The 19209-nt window shown below is 37.6% G+C and overlaps 2 protein-coding genes across 2 annotated transcripts in view; both read right to left on the bottom strand.

Annotated features, from left to right (window-relative positions):
* Positions 1 to 4616, bottom strand: part of atad5b (ATPase family AAA domain containing 5b) — a 42554-nt gene extending 37938 nt beyond the window's left edge. Inside the window, exons 1-3 of the mRNA XM_051712033.1 lie at positions 3916 to 4616; positions 3722 to 3792; positions 3364 to 3514 (exon numbers count right to left, since the gene is read on the bottom strand). Of these exons, the coding sequence (XP_051567993.1) occupies positions 3364 to 3514; positions 3722 to 3792; positions 3916 to 4351 (658 nt within the window). The 5' untranslated portion in view covers positions 4352 to 4616. The remainder of the gene's footprint in view (positions 1 to 3363; positions 3515 to 3721; positions 3793 to 3915) is intronic.
* A 5872-nt stretch (positions 4617 to 10488) lies between these two features.
* The window catches only part of suz12b (SUZ12 polycomb repressive complex 2 subunit b), a 41185-nt gene continuing 32464 nt past the window's right edge, over positions 10489 to 19209 (bottom strand). Inside the window, exons 10-16 of the mRNA XM_051712056.1 lie at positions 18674 to 18848; positions 18362 to 18447; positions 16868 to 17011; positions 15612 to 15769; positions 14214 to 14412; positions 13971 to 14050; positions 10489 to 13837 (exon numbers count right to left, since the gene is read on the bottom strand). Of these exons, the coding sequence (XP_051568016.1) occupies positions 13537 to 13837; positions 13971 to 14050; positions 14214 to 14412; positions 15612 to 15769; positions 16868 to 17011; positions 18362 to 18447; positions 18674 to 18848 (1143 nt within the window). The 3' untranslated portion in view covers positions 10489 to 13536. The remainder of the gene's footprint in view (positions 13838 to 13970; positions 14051 to 14213; positions 14413 to 15611; positions 15770 to 16867; positions 17012 to 18361; positions 18448 to 18673; positions 18849 to 19209) is intronic.

Here is a 19209-nt window from a genome sequence, read left to right as displayed (position 1 = left end):
TTGGTCTACCTGAACTTGGCTTGGTATCAAGAGATCCCCGAATTTTCCACTTCTTAATAAGTGATTGAACAGTACTGACTGGCATTTTCAAGGCTTTGGATATCTTTTTATATCCTTTTCCATCTTTATAAAGTTCCATTACCTTGTTACGCAGGTCTTTTGACAGTTCTTTTCTGCTCCCCATGGCTCAGTATCTAGCCTGCTCAGTGCATCCACGTTAGAGCTAACAAACTCATTGATTATTTATGCACAGACACTAATTGCAATTTAAAATGCCACAGGTGTGGGAAATTAACCTTTAATTGCCATTTAAACCGGTATGTGTCACCTTGTTTGTCTGTAACAAGGTCAAACATTCAAGGGTATTTAAACTTTTGATCAGGGTCATTTAGGTGATTTCTGTTATCATTATGATTTAAAAATGAGCCAAACAACTTTGTGATAATAAATGGCTTCATATGATCACTATCCTTAAATAAAAAAAGTCATATTTTCAAAATCAATGGCAAAATTTCACAATTTCTGCCAGGGTATGCAAACTTTTGAGCACAACTGTACTTATTAAAATTGACTGATTCACATGGCAGAGAAAATACCTCAGATACATACATTAGATGGAGCTCTAGAAAGATGAGAGATGTAACGGGTGCATAAGTCTGTTTTAAGCGTTTCTCTTCACTCAGCAACTGGTTTTAATACACAAAGCATTTTTGCAATTTCTGCCTTTCTTGCTGTTTTATGAGGGAGTGTCATGATGTGACGAGACAAAATTAGATCTCTCCAAGGTTGCACGATTGCGATGAAGACAGCTTTGTTGATTATAAACAGGAGCATTAGTTTTATAGCATCGCTCGCTTATAGAGACGTGGTACAACACCATTTGCATGTCCAATTAACAGGTTTATACTCATTTATATATGTAAAATCTAAAGATCAGTAAATATGCGCTTCCCCACTGCTTGCACTCACAAGCTGCTGAACGCTGCACGAGTGAAGGCGAGGGGGAGAGAGGGCGACACGATAGAGGGAATTCCCCGCATTTTGAAAGTGAAACATGCGGGAATGATTAAAATGATGCTCAATCCCCGCAATCCCATGCTATTGAGCTAACATTCGTTATTAAGATTTTAATCAGGCTACATGTCTGGTCAGGCAAGTAAAATTCTCTTTAACTTGGCCATTCAAAATTGCACTTGTCCCGGACAAGCATTAATGTTAAGCCCTGCATTACATCCGAATATATTAATCTGTTCATCTCAAGCATATCAGCACCGAAAACTATCAAACAGTCATGACACTTGAAATATTCTTGAATGAAACTGTTTACTCATGGTTTTCCAATTGGGTCCAATAGTGTTATTTACTGCCCCATCATTCAATAAGTTCCTTTGCAAAGCTTAAATTATATTATGACTGGTTCACAAATAATCAATGCTGATTTTATGAGATGAAAAAAAAAAAAAAAAAAAAAAATGCACATACATAGTCCAAAATACGATGAACAAGACACACACATCACCAGAAACATATCAAAATGGTCAAAGATGTCCATCTAGTGTATGTTTACATACACAAAACAATTACAAATAATGCAGATGAGCGCAAGAATGCGCCCAGGACTCACTTTTGAGCGTGAGGCAAAGCAGCTGAATGAAACGGAATGAGGGTCTCCTTTTCAATGTTGTAACTTGACACCACGTCTTTTAAAAGTGGCGCGAGATACATGACAATGGTCAAAGATGTCTGTCTAGTGCATGTTCATATACAAAAATAGTCCAGATGGGTTCCCTTTGGTGTTCAGAAACAGTAAGCCACACTAGGCCTGTCTGTCCTGCTCTCCAATACGATCTTAGCGCCAGTGGGCGGGGCAAAGGGTGCAATGACGCTGGTTGTGGGGTGTGTAAATGCAAAGAGCAATGTCTCGTGATGTCACAAATACACAGATTTCAAAACGAAATGTTTCAGCAGGGTGGTAACTATAAGTGCTCATTTTCAAATCAAAATCAAATCCCTTTATTGTCACTCAACCATATACACAAGTGCAACAGTGGGTGAAAGTCTTGGGTGCAGTTCCAAGCAACATAGCAGTATGACAATTACAATAAACACCTGATTTACACATAACACAATTTACACATCTAGTTACACAACACAATATACAACTAATAATATACAATATACAGTATACACAAAATAACAAGCCTGTATACAATAAAAGTACACTGTACACTGTACTCCCCCCCCCATGTAATCAGTGGAAATAAATATGAAGTCTTGTGTTGACATTCAGCTGTCGGTTGATAGACAGTTGCCAGTGTGTTATTAAGAGAAGTATAAAATGTCAGTCCAGTCTGAGGCTAATAAAGTGCGGTGCTGATATATGTATCGTGAGCGTGAGTTCAAAAGTCTGATTGCTTGGGGGAAGAAGCTGTCATGAAATCGGCTGGTGCGGGTACTGATGCTGCGATACCGCCTGCCTGACGGTAGCAGTGAGAGCAGCCCATGGCTTGGGTGGCTGGAGTCTCTGATGATCCTCCAAGCTTTTTTCACACACTGCCTGGTATAGATGTCCTGGAGGGAGGGAAGCTCACCTCCGATGATGTGTCTGCCACTTCGCACCACCCTCTGTAGGGCTTTGCATTTGAGGGTGGTGCTGTTGCCATACCAGGCAGTGATGCAGCCAGTCAGGATGCTCTCTACAATGTTGGTGTAGAACCGTGTAAGGATGTGGTGGTTCGTTCCAAACTTCCTAAGCCGTCTCAGGAAGAAGAGGCGCTGGTGAGCCTTCTTCACAACGGCCTTAGTGTGGACGGACCATGTGAGTTCCTCAGTGATGTGGACACTGAGGAACTTGAAGCTGCTGACTCTCTCCACCGGTGGTCCATTGGTGGTGGTGGGGCTGTGTCTTTTCTCCTGAAGTCCACCACAAGCTCCTTGGTCTTACTGACGTTGAGGGAGAGGTTGTGATCCTGACACCAGCGTGTCAGCGTGTAGACTGGGGAGGAAGTTTTGAGTTCTAAGATGTACAGTACGTTTTTATAGTACAGTTACCTCTCATATGTCTAAATATCAAAGAAAATTTGATTCTCCATTTCATGACCCCTTTAAAGTTTAGGTTTGACTTGTTGTGTGTCGAAAGATTAGATTTACTGTAGCCAATTTTAATATATATATATATATATTTAATATATATAAGAAACATAATGTTTCTTTAATTTCCTTTCTATTCTGAACAAACTGTTGTGAATTAAACAAAGGCATTAATAAAAATCACACAAGCTAGATTCAAACCATGATCGCCACATACAAGCGCCACCACTTGTCATGTCATCTGGTCACCCTAGACTTGACCATATGTCTTACCGAAACCAGAGCTCCCCTCCTCAGGTGCAGTTCTCTTCTTCCGGAGAAGAGAGAAGAACTTGTGGACAGGGAACTGCAAATTGCGCATCTGAATCTCTTCCAGAATCTCACTGCAGATTTCACTGGTAAATTCCTTTCTCCAGCCGGATCTCTGTGAAACAGTGTGACACACAAAAATAGACAAGATTGAGCAAACTGACTCTCCAACTGCACTGGACAAAATAATCAGAACATAAATGTTATTTTCCCCACCTATAATTAAAACTGAACTCATAAATAACTTATATTATTCCTACAATCTCAAAAGACATTTATTATACAAATCATTTTTAAATCAAACAGCATTAAGCAGACCCACCATTTCTTTGTGGGTTTTCTTGATGTTGGTCGATTCTATAGAGGCGTGCTGATTTCCTAAAGCAGCCTGAGCTGTGAAGAGAGTCAGGGGGTGAGGGGTATGATGCTTTGTGATCTCTGTGATTTGTCCAATGTTAAATCCTGGAGGGGCTTTTGTGTTACGTTCTGTCTGATCCATCAACTGGTCATCCTCACCTGTGTTTATGTGTAAACTACTAGATGACACCTCTGTAAGAGTCTTCTTCAATGCCAATTTACTTAGTTTTAGAGATCCCCTTGTGGGCACCTCATTTTGCATAGAAAAGCCTACAGAGTCCCCTGACTGAGGATGTTCTCCTTCCTCCCTTAAGTTTCCTTTGAGAAGTTCTGGTGATGTAGGAACAAGAAGTGAATTATCTTTATAATTTTTTATCATGACCATGTCTGCAGATAGTTTGCCTTTATAGTTCATGAAAATAACATCATCACAAGAGCTGCTGGACCCTGTGATATCAATCACGTGTCTTGGATTAATCTGCCCATAGTCAGTAAAATTCCCTGATGTTTTTGCTCGTTTTAGCCTGTTGTGTTTTGGATAGACCTGTGTTTTGGATGTGCTGTCCGTCTCCAGGTTCCCCGCATGAGTGGTCATTTTGTCCGTGACACTTCTGAAAAAGGTCTTGAAGCCAGTGAGTTTGGGTGATGCGAATGATGTCTTGTTGGTTGTCTTGTGAAGCGTGACGGTGCACTTTCATTGCAAATACAGAAACAGAGCAGCCGTGCTATCGTAACAGATCACAATTTAAGAGTTTAAAAGATCTTATACATACATTTATGAAGAATAGTTAACTCTTCTGTGAGTTACTGGTGTTTTGAAATCAATCTCTTTGTGTTTTGCAGCTCGCGCCAAAGCAGGCTGATGCGTCACGCAAGTTCTCGGGCCGCATCGACCAATCAGAGTTTACCTCAACCGGCCCTGCGCCACGCCTACAGTACTTGTCACTTCCAGTTCAATACAGACAAATAAATTGAAGGTGCGTTTCAGTCCCCAAGGTCCCTAAGTATTATTCAATGCTCCCTACTCACTGAGAACGGGTTGCTTCCAGTCCACTTCACTTGACATAATTTTTCGTTCATTTGGAATACCCTGCAACGTCATCAAACACAGGCAACGCTCGAGTCGCACTGATATGGGGTTCAAGTAAGACGACACAAAATACTCGTGTAAATATACAATAAATAACCTTACATCCATATATATACATTTATATAATGCATTCACGTGTATACTTCTAAAAATATATTGTTATACATTTAAATTAAAATATTTATCTAGACTTATCATAAACTGTAAGTTAAATGTCTGTTGCGGATTAATTTAAAAATAAATGTTATGTGGTTATTTTATAATATGTGTGTCTTAACTGTTATATGACCAATTGTCATGATGGCTGTAACGGTCGCATCTCGTGGGCTTTGCACTCGAGCACAACCACATAGAAAGCACACCTGATGTGAATTAAGCTTAATAATTTAACCCTCATGTTGTGTTCCGGCCATTTCGACCTGAAGAGGATTTTCTTTTGCCTGAAAATGCTAACTAAAACTTACTGACTTTGCTCACACAGGGTATCACAACTTCCTCCCCAAACTGATCCTTTTTTATTTTATTTTATTTTTTATTTTATTTGGGGGGGGTTCAGCTTGTTAGGCTTTTGGTGTCCCGGTCAATAATGACCGGCCTATAAATATTGCTTGTAAATCTCTCATTATGCTTTATTATCAAATACTGGATTAGATCTTTTTGTCAACTTGTTTTCTTTGTATCACTAGTACAGGTTTTGTATTGCTTTATGGAACTTATTGATCGTAGGCCTCATTGACCTGAGCTTTTGCAACTCCGTTTTTGAGTGAAAAAAGCATTATTTGTGGATAATTTTGACAATATTAAATAAAATGTGAAAACAATCTGTACTATTTATTACGGAAGCTCTGAACCGCAAGGTGGGGGAAAAAATAGTGTCTCAGTTCCTTTCTGAGCCTAAGTCTTACATTTTTTTCTCTCTCTTCAAAGCTCTGAACTGCAAGGTGAGGGGGGAAAAAAATAAAAATAAATAGTGTCTCAGTTCCTTCCTGAGGTTAAGTCTTAAAACATTTTTCTCTTCAAATTTTTTTTTTCTCGCTTCAAAAAAATGCATGCGGTACCAACCTTGGCCACCAGGTGCCACTATCAGTAAACATGTAATCTTAAGCTTTTAATGCTTTCTCTGTTGCTATATAATACATTATTTAAGGGTTTGCAAACCTTAAGACAAAATCAGGTTACATATGTTGTCGTGTAACAACTGGAGTTATTTTTTTGTTTGAAATTGTTGGTCTGTCTAAACATGAACTAGACAGTAACGCCGATGTAAAATGCTGATCCCAAACAAATTGGTGAGGGGTGAGGAATCATCTATAGTATCGCTCCCCGGGTTCCGCTGGGGGGTAAGAATAGTAGGCTACACACACCTGTTTTGTATTAGCAGTATGGGCGTGAAGCTATAAAACTATAATGATTTCTGTTGTTGGGGGGGGGTTGGTACTGCTAATTAAAAAAACATTTTCTAGTTACAAAAAAATTACTCCAGTTGTTACACAACAAAGAATGCCATATTAAACATATGTAACCTGATTTTGTCTTGATTAAGGTTTTCAAACCCTTAAATAAATAATAAAATGAATGGGGGAAATAAAAAAATAAGAGAAAAATTCAGGAGTGTTCAGGAGCATGTTCATCATGTTCATGTTCACATATATGCATGTGTGCTTGCAAACATAAAGGCCTCGGACCTGTGCACATGCACCTACACATGTGCACTAACACACACACGTGCTCATGTACATGCACAAACTCTTTTGAGTATTACATGCTTTCTTTTTCACAGAGATGAAATGTATCCTACCCTGAACTGCATCCAACATCCATTCATCCAACCAACATTACCACACACACCAGAACTGTCTTTGCCCCACAGTGACCCCTCCCCAATAGAATTGTGGTGTTTCTGGTCAAAGATGACTGGCCATTGAAAATGAATGGGGAAGATCACCAAAAAAAACAGGACTTTTATATTAAAATGCTTTTATTTTCTGAAAAGGGGCACAGAGTAACACTTGTGGTGTTCCCTGTCAAATCTGACCACTGTGACAAAGAAAACTGGCCTAAGCCTTTTTACACACTAACACTGTCATATAAAGAATATTTCATGGAACTAAAATACCAACACTGTTCATATTTCTGTTATATTTTCTAATCAACATCAAACCAAATCAACGAACACCTGGTGCACATGACTGACAATAGCTTTTTGCATGTGCCTTGCAAATGTGTGCTCTGCATTTGAAACACACAATGCTTTATGAAAGAAAGCATCAAAGAAAGATTCTATTGGAGAGGGGTCACTGTGGGGCAAAGACAGTTCTGGTGTGTGTGTGTGGGTGGTAATGTTGGATGGATGAATGGATGTTGGATGCAGTTCAGGGTAGGATAAATTCAACTCTGTGAAAAAGAAAGCATGTAATTCTCAAAAGAGTTTGTGCATGTATGTGAGCATGCGTGTGTGTGTGTATGTGCATATGTACAGGTCCAAGGCCTTTATGTTTGCAAGCACACATGCACATATGTGAACATGAACATGATGAACATTCTCCAGAACACTCAATTTTTCTCTTATTTTTGATCTCCCCCATTCATTTTCAATGGCTGGTCATTTTTGACCAGGAATACCACAAGTGTGACTTTGTGCCATTTTGTACAAAATGAAAGCATTTAAAAACAAATTACCTGGTTAACCATTAAAGCACATTAGTGTGATGAATAGTACAGAATGTTTTCATATTTAATATTGCCAAAATTATCCATTAATACACTGCGTGCCCAATTATTAGACAAGTGAGTATTCTGATCTTATCATTATTTCCGTGCACATTTTCCAACTCCAAACCATATAAACTTGAATGCTTATTGGATTCAATCATTTTCAGGTGGTATGTATTTGTGTAATGAGAAGGATGTGGCGAAAGTGACTAACACCTTATATCAAGGTGTGCGTAATTATTAGGCAGCTTCATTACCTCAGGTAAAATGGGCCAAAAAAGAGATTTAACTGACACTGAAAAGTCAAATATTGTAAAATGCCTTTCGGATGGATGCAACATTCTTAAAATGGCTAAACTATTGAGGCGTGACCTCCAGACAATCAAATGTTTTGATGTAAATAGTCAACTGGGGTGCAAAAAATGCATGGAGAAGAAAAGGTGCAAATTAACTGCAAAAGACTTGAAGAATTAAATGTGAAGCTACCAGGAACCCATTATCCTCCAATGCTACCATATTCCAGAACTGCAACCTACCTGGAGTGTCCAGAAATACAAGGTGTCAAGTGCTCAGAGACATTGCCAAGGTCAAGAAGGCTGAAACATGACCACCACTGAATAAATTCACAAGTTAAAGCGTCAAGATTGGGTAAAGAAATCCATGAAGACAGATTTTTCAAAGGTTTTATGGACTGATGAAATGAGAGTGACTCTTGATGGACCAGATGGATGGGCCCGTGGCTGGATCACTAATGGACACAGGGCACCACTTCGAGTCAGGTGCCAGCAATGTGGAGGAAGGCTACTGGTATGGGCTGCTATCATTAAGGATGAAGTAGTTGGACCTTTTCGAGTTGAAGATGGACTGAAACTCAACTCTCAAACCTACTGTCAGTTTCTGGAAAGTACTTTCTTCAAGCAGTGGTACAGGAAGAAGTCCTCAGCATTCAAGAAGGCCATGATCTTTATGCAGGACAATGCTCCATCACATGCATCCAAGTACTCCACTGCTTGGCTAGCCAGCAAGGGTCTCAAAGATGCTCAAATAATGACTTGGGCCCCCTTCCTCACCTGACTTAAATCCTACTGAGAACTTGTGGGCCCTTCTCAAATGTGAGATTTACAGTGAGGGAAGACAGTACACCTCTTTGAACAGCATTTGGGAAGCTGTGGTTGCTGCTTCAGCGAAGGTTGATCGTGAACAGATCAAGAAACTGACGGACTCCATGGATGGAAGTCTTATGGCAGTTATTGAAAAGGGTGGCTATATTGGTCACTGAATATTTTTGAAAGGCCAAAAATGTTATTTAATTGTCATTTTGTGTTACTTATTTGTTGCACCTACTCTTAAAAACTGAGAAAAAACAACTGAGTTGGGAGAAATTGTTTTTATTTAGTTGCCTAATAATTGTGCACACTAAAATATTCCCCTGAGAAAGACAACTCACTTTTTCTTTGTTAAACATTCAGGTTTGAGGTTCAATAACATTTTGGATTGACAGAGCATTGTGTTTGTTCAACAAAATTAATCCTGAGGAATATAATTTGCCTAATAATTTTGCATGGTGTAATGCTTTTTTTCACTGCATAAGGTGCATAAGCTCAGGTCAATGAGGCCTACGATCATCAATACATTCCAAAAAGAAATACAAAACCTGTGCTAAATGAAAGAAAACAAGTTGGCAAAAAGATTGAATCCAATATTTGGTGATAATATAGCATAACGAGAGATTTATAAGCCATTTTTATTGGCCGGTCATTTTTGACTGGGAACCACAAGTGTGACTTTGTGCCATTTTGTACAAAATAAAAGCATTTCAAAACAAACTTCCTGGTTAAAAATTAAAGCACACTAGCGTGATAAATAGTACAGAATGTTTTCATATTTTATTTAATATTGCCAAAACTATCCACAAATAATGCCTTTTTCAGTCAAAAACGGAGGTGCATAAGCTCAGGTCAGTGAGGTCTATGATCCGTAAGCTCCAAAAAGAAATACAAAACCTGTGCTAACTGAAAGAAAACTAGTTGACAAAAATATCTAATCCAATATTTGGTGATAATATAGCATAACGAGAGATTTATAAGCCATTTTTAATAGGCCGGTGATTTTTGACCAGGAACACCAAATTAGGTAAAAAATTTCAACACAGCACAAGGGTTAAACGAAAGCGTCTCAAACTCCTTTAATTTATTTTAGACAAGCTACGTCAATACTCTACTGGTTTGCAATGACTGGTGGGTAAATATCCCTCTCCACTTCCTGTGAAGTGATGTATCGATGCTCACTTATTCCCTATGCCATTTGAATTGCCCTTCCAATTTCCAACTGAACATATACGTTCCCTTTGGATTGGAATCTCCCTTAAGATGGCTGAATACCATGTTAAGTCCACTTCTTAGGATCCTGATGGTCGATTGGAACACACCTGTAAATTCATTGTTTTGGAACTATGTAACCACACTGTTAAATTATTATCCGACATTCTTGAATTCATTCAGTATAATGTTAGCCCCAATACTGCCAATACACATAAAAAAAGTATTATTATTATTCCTAAATATGAACAAGAACTTGTGCATTTTTAATTATAAAGCTTATTTTATTTTTTTAACTAAGTACCATATTCATAAACGTACATTTTTAAAAAGCAACAAGCTATTTTTGATCTTCAAATATGAGCTTAAAAAATGTATTTTAAGTTTTATTGCACAATCTGAAAATGTAAACTTAAGAACTTAGCCTTGTATGAGGTCTTGGGAATCAATTGGGACTTTAATGTTTATGACAGGACACACTTAAAAGACTTAAGTGTGTCTATGTTTTGATATTTCCTTTACATCCATAAAATTTCACAACTTTGTGACTTTAAAGTGCAGTTATTTTGAATATAAAGAAAAAATTTGCATGGAGAACAATTAGCAAAAAACGACTTTAAACCAAGCATTTACGCATCTTTAATGTGTAAATAGTTTCTTATATACACCAAACTTGTGCATTTTGCAGAAAGAACAAACTGAAATGTGTTCTGGGAAAGAGAAGAGATGCTGCATCAGATATACTTTGGCATGTATGACTTCTGAACTTTATAATTGCCACAAATTATTACATAGTCACATATCGAGTAACAACATCAGTTTGACATCACCTGTCCAGGACTGAAAACCATTCCAGAACATCTGTTTTATCTGAAGCTATCTAAAAGACATAAATGAGGTTGGTTTGCAAAGGTCACTAATGAAATAAGGACTTCTTGTAGATTTCAATGTCTTTCTACTCAAAGCACAAGCAGTGCTCATTTCATGAGTGTGCATTATAGGCTTTTTAATTAACGAGAACTGGGGTTAAAATATACACAGATATATTCCATACAAAAACTATATATGGAAGCATCTCAAAACTCCACATGTATGTAATGTGGAGAGGTTGACATATTGCAATGGATATATTATATTCATTGGTCCAATTAAAAACAGATAGAGGGGTACATTACAAATATGGAATATGAAAAGCTGTTTAGCTTTCAAATAGAACATGAGACACCTGAATATCACAACTTAACAGTGTCCATTTGTCCACATTTCTGAGATGTTAGCCACTGAACAAGTATTAACAAGTGCTAACATGTGCTAAAAGATCACTGAACACACAATTGTTTAAAAAAATAAAATGTATGCAGATTATTCTACAGATGATATAGAACAGTATTCCCAAGTCTACAGTAACTCACTTCTTTGCATAATGGGCTCTCAAAAAACTGAAGTAAAGATTATCCTTGACATGACTGTTGACATTATGGTTGATGGGTATGATAGACACTGCACTGGCAAATATGTTGAAAAATTGCACCAATTCAGTCAGTATCAGTCCATAAAATGTGTCAGTCCATAAAACCAGTGGCTAACTGACTGAGTCTCAAACAGGCTCCTTATTATTAAATGGGCATATGACCAGTGTTGGGGGTAACACGATAAAAGTAACGTGTGCTTCGTAATCAGATTACTTTTGTAATGAGTAATGCAGTATTTTTTCTTTTTAAAATAAGTAATGCGTTGCTTTTGTACACCTCTCCTTTCCCCGTATTGTGATAAATCAGAAGTAAAATTGTGCAAACTTCGAGGAGGTGCATGATGGGCATTGTAGTTCTAGAGAGTGGGAGGCTTACTAGAGATGTTCAGTGTAGTAGTGCATGATGGGCATTGTATTGTGTGCCTGATGGGTATTGTTGTTCAAGAGTATGAGCCATGCTTATCAGCGATGGGCAGAGCACAAGTTTTCTTTTAGCCCACCCTGAGATTTTTGTTTAAAAAATGGCAAAATATTGCTGGTAAAGGAATATAAATCTGAACGCTTCAATGGAATCCAGTTGTACTCATTTGCAGCGGTGGATTTTTTTTTGTGCAATGGAGCTTAAATGAGCAGGCGTCATAAACTTTGTCATTGTCATGACCATCACAACAAGAGTTAAGAAATGTGTTCTCATAAGGCAACATTGTCAAAAATGTAACATTCGGATAAGTGATACTTTGATTCTCACAACTGATTCATGTAGGCTGCATTTAAAAGTGTGTAAAATATTTTCGTGGTATAATATAGCACAGGCATAAGCCGCAGAAGTCTTCCTGTGGCCACGGCATGATTATACAGATACAGACAACGTGGAATGATCGCTGACTGTTCGTGCTTCCGAATTACATAGTTTTAAAGCTGCCCGTAACTACTTCTCTAGGATCAGTTTGCATCCAAACTGCTCTGTGTTAAAGCATGTAACATTCAACATTCGGTTGAGTGAAATGCAATTGATTCATGTGTTAAAACACACTGTGTTAAAAAAATCTGTAAACACGTTTAGGCAGAGGGATTATAACACTAGTCTTCCACTGGCCACAACATACAGAGGGTGAAATACTCACTCAATTCACTGACTTATGCAGCCAAACTGCTCCGTGTTACAGCTCCTCTTAACTGGGAGAATGGGATAAGAAAAGCTGACTCTGGATCAGCAGCTGCAAGCAACATACTATATGGTTTGTGTACAAAGACAAAATGTCTTAATTTCTTAAAATATTCGACATTATTGTTCTATAATAAACAAGTAATTTGATTTGTGAAAAAAAGTTTTGAAGACATTTTTGGTAGCATTAAAAACGATTCCATTCAAGTTCAACATGCGTGTTTGCAGTTGTATGCGATCAACCAGTGGTGTCTGTTTGCACCGTGGATCAGCTCAAAACACGTGTGCACTGAGATGACTTAAGTGAAGAATATTATTTTATAATCAGACACATTCCTTGAACATGTTGGGTTGGCATTCCCCACTGAATTTTATCCTGACTTTTGAAAAACATCTTAAGTTGACTCCGACATTGTCGATGGGCACAGCACATGATGACAGATATGATGCAGGTTCAAGTGTTGGACTTTGCTGCTTTGCTTTAGGTAAGACAGTCGCTATTCTTCATTATTCATGTTGGCTGCCATGTCAATGGAAAAACAAATCATGCATATTCCAGTTATTGAGTCTTTATTATAAATATTACGTGAAGACCTACTGATTGTAAACTTTCTAAATATCTGTTTGTTTAGTATGTTGTTTTGACATGAGTATTGTACAGTAGCTAGCATGACCTGTAATGTACCTACATATCCCTTGTATTTGTATTGAATGCATGCAAAAGTAACGCTTTACTTTCCATAAAAGAAACTTTTTAATGAATTGTTACTTTTTTTAAGGAGTAACGCAATATTCTAATGAGTTACTTTTAAAAGTAACGTTACCCAACACTGCATATGACCAGATCAGATATAGAACACGTATTCTAAGCCAAAACAGCACAGCTGGCTGAGAGTTCTAAAACTCAGATCGAGTTCTAGAACTCAAAAATATTGAATGATTCCAAGTGAGAATTATGTAGAATTTGAGTCCAATCTAGACCTTGTTCATTCTGTTCAAAATGATTCTTGTAATCAGGCTGTTGTCAGTCTGCGACTCCACTTTTGGTACGCTTGCCATGTAGTGAAACACCCAAGGATACAGCATGGCCATTGCAGGTGGCACTCGACTCTTCCTGTCCCTCCTCTAGTTCAGGAAGTGATTCCTCTATCTCCTTCATACGGTCCACGGCCCAGTCAATGGTTGCTATGGTGACCAGGTTGAAGTCGTGTAGGTTGACCAGGTGAAGTAGAAAGTTCCGACACAGATTCCTACGAATTATATGTAGCCCGAAGTTCTCCACAAACAGCATGCTCGCCTGAGTCATCTGATTATCAGCAATGAATCTGCAGAAAAGACAAACGGCAATATGAGAACAGCACCAACATTCCACCAATAAGATGCAAGCTTTAGTAAATCTCTGACCGTGGCTTTAATGAGATTGAAAATAGATAATACGAGGAAAAAATTTCTCTTTACCCATTCTTCATTACGTGAAGGTTCCACAACTTCATTACTTCTTTTTCTCCCTCATTCACATCTGTGAATTCTTCAATTTGCTTCAGGCAAAAAAAAAAAACATGCTAATTTCAGTGAAGCCATAAAGCGCAAACAGTTTCAAGCACCACACTGATTCACATACATAAAAGAGCTTAAACTGTATTCAAATGTACATATCAATTACTATCTAATTGATAATGGGATATACTTGAGCCGTTTTACCGTGGTGGTCTTCTCTCTGAGCCACTCAGGGTCCCTCTCATCCTCACTGTCCACCTCCATCTCCTGCGGCCGGAGGGGCATGCAGCTATCACTGTGGAAATACAGACGGTTGTGTCCACTCACGTAGGTCCGTTGTTGCTCAGGCTCACCGTCCTCTGACTCCAAAAACTCAGACAAACTCGGCTTGGTTCGCTTTGGCCTAAGAGAGAGAGAGAGAGAGAGAGATTGAACATCCATGGGTAACATTCTGGAGCAAAAACTTTCAGACATCACAGCTGTCAATAAAAAAGACAAACTCTGTGTATTAGGGCTGGGTATTGATACAGATTTCCTGATTCAATTCTATTCAGATTCACAAGCTCTCGATTCGATTCCAGTTTCAATATCGATTCACATGGGTTTATTTCAGTTATAATGTCCCTTTTGCTACAGGGGACCTTTTAACTAGGTTAATTTGGAAAATATTAATTTTACTAATTATATTTTATATATTATATATAAAATAATATATTTTATATATATTACTTTTTCATAATTTTGGTCACATTTTGGCTTTTTAAAAATGAACAAATAAATTTATTCAATCAATAAATAAGATATTATATTTCATATATTATTTTTGTAACATGTTGTTCAATTGCATAATTTGTACTATGTTCAAGTATTTACATTGTTTTTTTGAACGTGCTAAAACTGGTACTGTCTCTTTAACAAAAAATGGCATCTGTAAACAGCGTCTTTAAATGATCCAATGTAAACTATAGAGGACTTAAGTGGCTTCATCTCATCTGTGCAATGCATGATTAGATTTAAATGTTTGTTTTTTTGTAGTTCTTGATGATCAACAACTGACTGTAAAGAACAGAAAAGGTATTAAAAGACAAATAATTCAATGACAAATGGATAGCGTGGATCTCATCCTTGAACACACATTACACGGAACAACTTTTACTCTCAACACGCTGTGAAAGGATCTCGCTGCTTAACACTTCATGACTAAAAGTACACAATTACTGGTGAGTAAAATGTAAACATTTACCAGCCAGTTACCAAATATATTCACTTTAGTCGCACAGCGTGAAATTTGGTTGCAAATGCGAGTGATTTCCTCTCACTGTAGTTGAGGGTTGCGCACTGAGTGAAAGATCGTTCTTGGGATTTAAGAATCGATATCAAGATCATTCAAATGAAGATCGCGATGCATCGTAAAAATAATATTTTAACCACCCCTAGTGTGTATCTGTGTAAAAAGAACATGTAGCACAAACTCTCATGATGTTATAAGGAAAAATATAGATTATAACATAGTTTAAAACAGAGACCAAATAACCCTCGAGTCAATATAAAAAATAAAAAAAAATATTCCCAAAAAACATAGACAGCATCCCGATTTCATACCGGCAGACGAGTATGTGGGTCACAGCTGTCCTCTTCACAGGGCCATTGCGGCTGAAGGCAAAGCCAGGCTGGCTGTGGATGTCTTGTGGATTTCCCACGTAAGAGCCATCATAGCACTCGTTTATAGACACGTCTATCCGAGCGCCTTTAGGGTGAGGCTGGAAAATGGAGGGAAAAGTTTACCATCTTGAGACTAAATTCTGTTTGGCATCACAGAACGGCATTGGGTCACATTTTGTACATTTTATAGATCTGACCAATGATTATAGCATGATAAACATGTCTCCTTTCAAATCCCTACTCCCAGTTCTGCTGCAATTATAGTTTAATGTAAACTGCTATATGAAGAATTGACCCTTCACTAAAAGCGCTTCTGACCAATCCTGTCTTGACAACTGTTGCCCTGCCACCATTACTCTGACACGCGTTTGCTATTTTCCAGTGACAGCCTATGGAAATTATGTGTGTTTGAGTAATTTTAAGCGGGATTTTATCAAAACAATTCAAAAAATTTAAAAAGTTGTTGCCGGGTCATTTGTATTAGTGACATGATTTACCTGCAGTGTTTTTCTTTCTTTAAAAAAATAAAAAAATAATCTTTCAATAAATCTGGAGAGGAGCATGTTATGGATTAAACTGTGTCCGCCCTCATTCCCAAATGAACATATAGCATCTGCAACGACACCTACATTTGCTCCAAGGTAAATTAAAGCTAAAAACTGAACGTTAATTCATTTATGTATTGATTCAAGTAAAAGTGATAGTAAATAAACAGTTCACAGCATCAAAATGAGTGTTACGAGATGTTACAACAGCTTTGTTTACTTACGCTAATGTTATTTACATTCTTCACAGTTTTTAATCAAATAACTGTGTAATTTAACAATTTGTTTTACAAAAAACTTCAAATAAATATGCATGACAATTTTACTCTTCATACCAGCCAACGAAAAATATTATCCATTCCGTTTGAGAATATTTTGCCAAAAAACTCGTCATTAACAGCAATCTCCCATTCATTCCAATGGGGAGTTCTGCAGAGCTTGTCAGAGCAAGCAACCGTAACCAAGGGGGGCGGAGCTTAGAGAAGGGTCAATTGTCTGATAACTGTTATGCAAGAAGTATTAAACTAATAAAATCATTCTTTTAACAAGTCATATCCTGATAATATTTAGGATGAATAAAACAACCTCTTGGATACTTTTATCCATTAACAAAGCATGCAGATATTCATGAGCGAATCCTACTGTTCTTACCACGTAGTTGAAGATAAATCTGCTGTGGGAGAGTTTGAGGTGTTTCAGCAGGCTGTATAGTTTACGACAGTTGAGTGTGCACCAGGGACAGTGCAGGTCGTCTCTGGCCTCTGTCTGCTGACGGGTGTTATTGTTGTATAGAAACTGGGGATGAAAAGAAATACCTGCATGCTACATAATGTTTTAAGACATTTTTTTTTTTTTTTTTAACATAGCTGGTTGTCCAGAAAACTAGGTGAAAATTTTCTGTTTTAATTCAGTTTTCAGTAACACAGCAATATACCGTGGGCTTTTACTCATCCTCATTACTTTTTTCTTCTTCGGAACACAAAAGGAGATGTTAGGCAAAATGTTAAATACTGACAGTCTCAGTCACCATTCATTTTCATTGTAAGGAAAAAAGATGCAATGAAAGTGAATGGTGACTGAGGCTGTCAGCAGGGGCGGCGCTAGGGGTGGGCTTACTGGGCTTAATCCCCGAATGTTTTAGGAAAAGCCCCAAATGTTTTTATAACTTTGTACTAATCACCAAGCGATTTTCATGCATTAAGTCAAATAAAATCCTTTAGAACTGCAATTCTGCTTGCTGCACATCTCCTTTTACATTCATTCACTCCTGACAAGAACCGCCCACTCAGACAAGTAGTACTGACTCACATGTAAACTGGCCAATCGTGGAGAAGATGTTGCATACGATCCAGTCAATGAGATTGGAACTTTTGGATGTAATTACTACGATTGCTTCAGACAGACTGCTTGAAGGTGTGCACTTGTCTTGGTGAGGAGATTAGAATATTGAAATGGATGGACATTTCAAAATTCTTTAAGGAAAAAAAAAAAAAAAAAAAGAAGTAAAACAGCCCTTCAACAGCAAGATGTGGCTGCTTCAGGTATGTGTAACTACTCTATAACTCTTTTGATTGCATTGTCAAATGAGGCTAACTTTTTGTCGCTTAACAGCCCTGTAACTGACAACTATAGATTTCATCATTATATTATTTTCATTTGTTATTTTTTTAAACTAATTTCTGTCATATAATAGCATTGAGCAGTATTATTGGATTACACTTTTGGATTGCTGATGATTGTCTATAGTGGTGGAATAAAGCAGTTGGTAGGTCTAAAAAGTTTTTAATTCAACTCATTTTATGCTCAGGCATAAATTAATTGTTTTTGTATTTCTTAAAAAATATTGAAAGATTTACTTCATTTCAAAATTGACTATTTGCCGATGTAACTTTTAAATGCATTTTAAAGTGTATCCCGTGTATAATGATGCATATATGGATGTCTCTGTGCTAAGCCCCGGTTATCCACTGACCCTAGAACCGCCCCTGGCAGCCAGTCCCTAACATTCCACCTAAAATCTCTAGTTGTGTGTGTTTCAAGGAAGAAACAGTAAATGATGACAATATTTTTTTCTTTAGGTGAACTATCCCTTTAAAACAGTGCAATACACATAATGTACTATTACAAAGAGTTAAAAAATCAGACCTGGTAAAAGATGCGTAGTTTCTGTCTGGGTTCACAGGGGGACTCTCTCCGGGTCTGTATGCTGGTGTTCACTGAATCCTTTACCACTGAGAGAAATAAATCAGCCTATAAACAACTACAATTTAGCAATACAGATCCATCACAAAACTCCATCAGATATTATGGACATGAAACCTTTCAAAAGTTACATATCCTTATTTTTTCATTATGCTTATGGCCATCAGATTATAATTTGGAATACTTTCAAACAGAAGAGGGCATGACTGTATGCACCAAACTTATCCAAGATCAGATGCTGGTTTGCTCCCTTACCTACAGGTGCAGGTCGGAGAGTGCTGGGTCTGCTCTCTGTGGTGCTGATGTCTGAATTGCGGGTGGATAGAGGTTTGGCCACAGGGGCTGTTGAAGGGTCACTGGGGTCACCTGTCCAGTGAAGAATGAACTGCAAAGTGGGTCCCTGAGAGAAGGTCTCAAATGGGGGCAACCTCTTTAAAATACAAGAATCACAGTTGCAATCACCAGTCTATATTTTTTTAAACACAAAATTATAATTATAATAACTGAACAGTTTTAATTAGGCTTGGGATCGATGCCTTTTTCACATGTAGATAATCAGATTCAAATTTTCAAATCATATTTTCCCTATTATTATCGAGCTATATCATCATCTTTTCAGATATTAATAGGGCTGCTCCTTGCAGATTAGTCTTTGTCTCTTCAAACATATTTCTCAACACAACTTTGGTAAATTTTTAATGGCAGGGTAAGTTTAAGGGGGTCACCGACCGGATACGTCTGGCGGATGACATGGGGCGTTCTTAAATTAGAAACAATTATTTTCTATGAAT

Source organism: Myxocyprinus asiaticus, chromosome 12, assembly GCF_019703515.2.
Source record: "Myxocyprinus asiaticus isolate MX2 ecotype Aquarium Trade chromosome 12, UBuf_Myxa_2, whole genome shotgun sequence".
NCBI lineage: Eukaryota > Metazoa > Chordata > Actinopteri > Cypriniformes > Catostomidae > Myxocyprinus > Myxocyprinus asiaticus.
This window is presented reverse-complemented; position numbering and strand designations above follow the sequence as displayed.